General features: G+C 56.1%; 1 protein-coding gene across 1 annotated transcript; it reads right to left on the bottom strand.

The window, feature by feature from the left end:
- Positions 1-434: 434 nt before the first annotated feature.
- On the bottom strand, positions 435-3,184 carry LOC117847207 (cytochrome b561 domain-containing protein At2g30890). The gene is made up of 4 exons (XM_034728374.2): positions 2,309-3,184; positions 1,989-2,150; positions 1,739-1,887; positions 435-1,634 (listed from the first exon to the last, which is right to left on the bottom strand). The coding sequence occupies exons 1-4, from the start codon at positions 2,432-2,434 to the stop codon at positions 1,331-1,333; spliced, it is 741 nt and encodes a 246-aa protein (XP_034584265.1). The 5' UTR covers positions 2,435-3,184; the 3' UTR covers positions 435-1,330.
- Between the last annotated feature and the right edge of the window lie 4,010 nt (positions 3,185-7,194).

Genomic DNA, 7,194 nt, shown 5'->3' with positions numbered 1-7,194 from the left:
CCTTTGCCTTCGCTATGGCTGCCTCGGCCTGTGATCTTGTTTGGACGTTGGATGTGGATTGAGCATCTCTGAACCTCTTCAGCAATCTAGCTTCGACCTGCTTAAGAGCCGCCAGGTCTTCGTCTTTGACTCCAGCATCGGTCAAGTCGACCTCAAACTGGCAGTCAACAATGTCTTTGGCTTCGACTTCGTCTTCACCTTGTCTTCGCACCCACCTGAAACTTGGCACGATGTTTAGAGGGTTCGCTGCTGCTGTCGACGGGTCATCAACAACATTCTGTGTGTTGGTAGGTTTTGCTTTCTTGTTTGGTGCCATTGCGGTTATAGGAATGAAGCATGATGTGCGCCAAAATTGTTGGGGTAGGAAATCCTCCCCGAAGTGGGGCCAACAAGTCTCGAAATGAAATGAAACTGAGCGGAACAAGAAAGACAAGTGTAGTAAAAATGACTTCGGGTGAGCTTAAAGAACTTCCCCTCCGTCCAGAACGTGTCCCTTTGCATTCACGACGGTCCCCTTTTATTGGGCCGTAATTTTTACACTTTACAACCTATTACCCTCATTTATCACTTTACACGAAGCATATTCGAGGGTATTACAATAACATTACACCACTTTTGCCCCACCTTTTACAACTCATCACTTTCACAGCTGTGCTCGCACTAGCTCACCCTACCGAAGTGGCTCCAGAACTTCGCTTCCTGTTTAGTCCTGACACCGCCGCTCAAGATGGTGCCGCTGACCGCCGACTTCACACTCCGCCCCGCGACCACCATCGTTGCGACAAAACCTTTCCGGCCCGCACCGCCGGTCGCTAACTTTACACGCTGTGCACAGCGTCTTCACGATTATCGGCTTGCCGCGAAGTCGCCACCTTTCTCCCTTCTCCCATTCCTGAAAATACACACAACCACAACCCACCAAGTTGCCACTTCGCGTAAGCTCATCGCGCCTGAGACAAAGAAACATGCCACTTCGCAGGCTTCACTCAACAAGTTAGACAATCGTACTGTCCCGAAATTGGGGTGGGGGTACCAAGCGGAGTCCTTTTCCCAGCACACAAGATTGGGAATCCACACATCTCGTATTACCCTGGAGGAACGCAACGCAAGGATCGAACTACTCTAGAATTTGTCAGAGTTAGAAACCGGTGTGTATTTCAGTGGCGGGCACTCAGCGGCCGGCCTCTTCTTTCAAGGATTCAAGCACATCGCCCATTCACCTGTACAGATGCAAGCTCTCCAAGACGGCATTCACGGTATCCAATCCGCTCGATCGATCGCCGTCTAAGCCAGTGTAATTCGGGGAGCCTTGCCGAAAGAAAAGATTAGCTCACGGCACCACGATGACCTCCTTGTGGTCGTTGGCCGGGTACATGGTGGATCCTTCGCTCCGCTCGTCGCCCAGGGCGGCTTCCTCCTGCCGCACCACGTGGTTCCACCGGTCCTGGAACAGGTACACGAACGCCATGGCCGCGACCTCTACGGTGAGGAGCACTGTCCACAGCCGCGCGCTCCGGCCGGTCCGCTCCTGGTAGGTGTGCAGGCCGATGTAGACGTTGGCGACGCCGACGACGCAGATGCCGATGCCCAGGAGCCAGTGCGTCAGGTACCACGCGCTCCTGAACCTCATGCCTCTGAAGAAGAAGAAATCAATCCGCACGGCATGTTCGTTCAGGCACTGTCGCCTTGATCACAAGAAGCAAACGAGATTCAGATAGGACGAGCCGCTCGGTCTTACCTGTCTGGCCTCAGGAAGCCGATGAGCGGCTGGAGCCAGATGAAGCCGTACAGCGCCAGCCCGATCCTCTGGTGAGTGTTGTTGAAGGCGTTCTCGAAGTTGCTTATCGACAGCACCGCCCCGGCGGTGGCGAGAACGACGGCGACAATCTGCAGCGGCAGGAATTTCGCATCTGAATGTCTGATGGCGCGGTGCTGTGAGGAACAGGAACTGAGCGGTTGCAACTTGCAAGAGATGGGAGTTGGCTGACCTGTGAACCAACATGGAAGTAGAAGAGAAGCTTGACGCTCTTGGCGGTTTTGACATTGCTGGAGGCTCTGATCAGCAGCACTCCAATCGGCATCAGGAAGCCAACTGAAGACCAGAGAAGGAAGGCATGGAGCTTGAGTTGCAACGAGAGTTTTGGTGTGAGCTGCAAGAGAAATTCAGGTGTCTCAGTCAGTAGAACAGCTTCAAAGTCTTCAACTGCAATCACATATTCAGATTCTTCTAAAGTTGAGCAGAATCGGGGAAATTATGCTAACAGTTTCAGGAGTAGAGTACAGAACTGGAACTGGAACTGGAAATTACCTCCAAAGGCTGAGCGATCTTGTAGCTTTGCTCTGAATTTGAATCACCCTGGGTCGGTGTGAGAAGCAAGAGAATCACAAAATATGCAGATGCAAGGAGCAGTCTTTTTCTCTTGAACAGTAGCATTGCTGCTTGTCAATTCAATCTCTCCTCGGCAGAAACGGACACCAAAAGGTGGCAGAAACAACTAAAACAGAGCTCCTCAACAGCTCCCAAAAAAAAAAAATCAAAACTGAAGCAAAGATGATGTGCACATGCTAACAAGGACAGAGGAAGAACGGATAGAGCTTTCGCATTCCCTCTCACACACACTATGGCCTCAAGTCATCCCTTTCTTCCAAGCCCTTCCCGGCCTTTAAGTACGGCATTACAAGAAGAGCTGAAGAAACCTATCTGCACTGAATAATGGTAAAAAAGAGACAGAGAAAAGAACTGCAGAAACCGACGCCTTCTTCCAAATTCCAATTCCCCGCGCAATGCGGCAACGCCGGCGTCTTCCAAGATGACTTCCAGATGAATGAAAGAATCTTGCCAAGGAATTCAAGGAACAAAATGCAATCGGTCTTAGGGGAATAACTTGGAAGGGATGTGCAGCTAATTTTTCTAACACGGTACCGTAAAAGCTCTTTGGATATGAGCACAGCACCTGCTTTTGGTGCCTAGAAATTATATAGCGCGGTGGACTTTTGCGCTGCCGGGGATGGAATGGAATGGAATCAGAGATAGATGGGAGCTCTTTAGCTCCTTCGAGCTTTGCGTATGGTTTGACAGCTCTGCGGTATGATGGTACGAAAGGACGGCTTTGTGGTGGTGCTGCAGGAAGCACAAGATATTGTTGGCTGCTCTTGTATCAGCATCCAGGAAAATTTTGCAAAAGCAAACCTGAAAGTAGGGCATCGACTGTTGGAGTTTGTAGGCAGGGTCTCACGCAGGGGCGGATCTAGGGCCCGGGCTGCAGCCTGGGGTGAGCCCATGTAGTCCCTTTAACATATGTGGTATTTAGCCTAACAAAAGGAGGTTTATGAGGCAAGATTAGACTGTTTTATCTATGATTCAGCAACTTAGCCCGAGGTGCAGCCCCATTTTGGATCCGCCCCTGGTCTCACGAGCGGGTGAAATACAAGCCGTGGAACACCTAGCTCTGAGCCTACCAGCTCCCTCCACCGTGTCCACCCCCCACCGGAGGCCACAGCCTCCCACCAGCGGCCACTCCAGCGTCGGCGGGCACCCACCCACTAGGCCCCCACCCTTCTTCCCCTGACCTCACCCTCTCCGCGTCCATGCCGGAGTTCATCCAACTGGATCTAGATTCGAAGGATTTGCCCCCCACCGCCCCCTCCCTTCGCGACCCTCACCTCCGGCGGGACGTTGGGGTCGCCGGGACTTGGGTCCTCTGAGGCAGGCCCCTCCATTCCGTCGGCTTGGGAGATCTGGGCGTACGCCGCCTCTGGATCACCCACCTCCGGCTCGCCGTCAGCCGCCTCCCCATCACGCTTTGCTCCGGGTCGCTCTCTCTCCCCCACCTTCAGCGAGATCTTCCACGGCTCGGGCATCGCCGTCCCGAAGTGGATGCCCTTACCTTTGCCGGCTCTCATGAGACATGCTGCTCCCCCCCCCCCCCCGGTGACGTCTGCTCCGAGGGCCGCAAACCCCCACGCTGCAAGGTCCTCGGCTGCCGCCCCCACGGGGCGCTCACCCCTCTGGTCACCCGGACAACCTGTCGCGCTGACCGGCGGGCGCCAAGGTCATGCCTTCCCATCATGATGAACCTTCTACGAGGCGTCAGGTCGCTCCACAGTCGTCCACGGGTCACCCAGGGGACCAGGTGCGTCGGCAGACGGCTGCACGCTCTAAGGTCGTCCCTTTCTGCCATGGCGAGCCCTCCCGATGGCATACCTCCCCGCCGTCGCCTCGCCACGTCGTTCCACCACTGGTGGGTGGCTTCATGGCTGATGCCAGAAGGAACCACCCAGCTCGGGTCGCCAATCCTTTCGCGGCTGAGGATGGCTAGGAGGACAAAGGTCCTCGCAAGCGTAGGCCCTCCCGCTCACCTCCGTGGCTATGCAGGCCGGTGCCGGCAAACTTGGGTGGGCTCTGCTTCAACTGCTTTGGAGACGACCACATCGCCACCAGGTGCCCCACCGCTGCACGATGCTTCCCTGCCACTAGATTGGGCACCGCTTCGACGAGTGCCGATGGCCGCGCATCCCGCTGGCTGCTTCGGCTCATTGGGGTCACCGCACGCCGGCCAGGGACCATGGCGGGTGCTGGGCATGGACGGGCTCCATCGTCCCTCCTCCCGACTGGACTTGCCGCCGCCACCATCGCCACCTCCCGCAGGCTGGGCTCCTGGGGCGCCTCAACAACGCTAGCCCCAACATTCTATGGCGCGACGGGAGTGCTCCTCTTCGGCTTCCACGGCGACTGGCTCGGCCGCTGTAGGACCTACCCCGTCTCCACCCAACTCTCCTCCTGGTGGCGCAGGATACTCAACGAGCCATGGCCGAAGATGGTGGGCACTCCTCCACCCATTGGCGTGCCATGCCGATGACTAAGGGTCGAGCTTTGCGTCATCCCATGCATGGTGGAGGTGGTTGCAAGTGAGGTCACACTCGAATGATCTTTGGCCGCTGTGGTCGCAGGCACCTGACCGGCTTCGTCAACAGCTAATGTCCAGGATTACCTAACAGGTTGCGTTGGGATTGAACCAAGCTCCTTCCTAGTTCATCCTCATTACCCTGAGGATTTCCACATCATGTTCAGGGATTTTGACACAATGATCCAAGTTCTCCATGCGCCGGTGCCAGAGGCCACCGTGAGATTTATTTTCCAACGATGGCAACACGATAGCTAGGCAAGCGCGGCCTCCATGAACTATCGCTTGCGGATTGTCATAGTCGGGGTGCCGATGCATCTGTGCCTGCATAGTAAAGCCCTGGAGATCCTCAAGTCTTCCTACAGTGTCATCGCCCTCGCGTTGGAAATGGAATCCAAAGCCACTCTCAAGGAGTTCTTCATCACTGTTGGGTGCATCCACCCCGACCTCCTGCCGGTCAAAAAGGTCACAGTTGCGCCAGTGCCGACTTCCTCTCCTGACGTTCAGCCCTGCCTTCGGTACAGGGCTGTCATCAACATCTTGGAGGTGATGGACTTGAGCCTGACTGGGGGCTCCTCTACTTCGGTTGCTAGCAACGCGACCCCGCGGCATGGCCCACCCGCTGACCACACGTCAGGTCTTGCTCTTGGTGGCGCTGGGCTACCCCTGCCGCTGGGCCACCGCCCGCTGGTGGCTCGGCCGCGAGCTCTGCGGGCGGCCCTGATGCTGCCTCCGCCAGATCTCACATCCATGGAAGGGCCAACTTTGGGGCTATGCTTCCCCCGTGCTATCGACCCATAGCCCAAGTCCTTCCCCACCTGGGGCCTCCAAGGGATCCACCAGCCAGTGGCGGCACAGGGATGCCCCACTCGTCTGTCCGCCACAGCGCCGCCATTCACCCCACCCTCCTCGACCACGGCCTCTTCTCCATTGTCGTGGCAGGTTGTGCCGCCCATGATGAGGCCTCCCCGCATTGCCGCCCGCCGGCGCTCACGGCTGCTGACACTGATGGTTTTTTCCCCCGGATTCTGATTCCCGAGCGGGAGGCTAACCCAATGATCTGGGAAGCCGGCATTGCTTACCACCCCCATGAGGTCACTGTGTTTTCTCCCCCCACGGACACGGCTCCCTCAAGTGGATGACGCGATGCGGTGCACGGATAGGTTGACACCCCGTGGCGTGCGGTCGACACCCCGCGGAGTGACATCCCTATGCGCGTGATCTTCTCCAGGTTGTTGGCACCCCTCTGTGCACCCCTCGTCGAGCCCAGCAACCCGGCTCGCCTCTCCACAGCTGGGCCGACGCTCGAGACAGTGCGCTTCCCGGAGGTTGCTCTACCGCTTGGGGATCTGACACAGCAGCCGGAGGAGCCGCAGGTGGATGACCCGCTGGTGGACCATCCTGCTCCTCTACCCCTTCCTCAAGCAGGGGTCTCGCCAATGTCACTACTTCCAGAGGTGGCTCCCCTACTAGTCGGAGAGCTCTGGTCACAGACTTCTCCTCCTCTCTTCAAAAGATAACACCAGCACCGATTCTGCCGGTGCGGCCACAGCGAAGGTGCGCTAAAGCCATGCCACCCCTCTCCTCCCTACGTTGCAGCAGCCGGATTGTGGCAGCCTCCAAGAATCGACGCGCAAATCCAAACACGGCAGGGCAGAATGTGATCATGCGCTGATTGGGCCTGGTCGAGCGTGATGAAGCGCTAGATGCCACCTCATTCCTAGAATACATCAGGCTGTTTGCTATTGGCCTCTCTGATGATCACTGTGTGGCTATCCAGGAGCTTTTTGGGGTCAAGATCAACGGGTCTTTTTAGGGCACTATCCTGGAGGACGACGAGCTACTTGCCACGGCTAAGGAGCTTTTTCCCGAGGAGCCTGTGGTCGATCGGATCCATCGGGAGTGACTCAGTCCTGTCTTAGGTCGTTCTGGTCATTTTTTAATTGGTTGTAATGGATGTGAACTTAGCTGCCTGGAATGTTAGAGGATTAAACCGTCGCGCTCGACATACCGTTGTACGTGAGCTTATAAGGTCGGAGAGAGTTTCACTTCTGTGCCTACAAGAGACGAAATTGGATGATGTAAATAAGACTATGATTCTGGACATGTTAGGCTTGGATTTTGACTATGTTGCGCTCCCAGCTGTTCACACCTGTGGTGGTATTTTGGTCGCCTAAGACACCGGTGCGGATGTCTCATGTCCGATTATAGGAACCCATTCGCTCACTGTTAAGGTTGCTACCCGCAATGACTCAACACAATTCTGGTGGCTCACTACCTTCTATGGGCC

The sequence above is a fragment of the Setaria viridis genome, chromosome 3 (genome assembly GCF_005286985.2).
Source record: "Setaria viridis chromosome 3, Setaria_viridis_v4.0, whole genome shotgun sequence".
Lineage (NCBI taxonomy): Eukaryota > Viridiplantae > Streptophyta > Magnoliopsida > Poales > Poaceae > Setaria > Setaria viridis.
The sequence above is the reverse complement of the archived record's forward strand: the minus strand, read 5'-3'. Positions and strand labels throughout refer to the sequence as shown.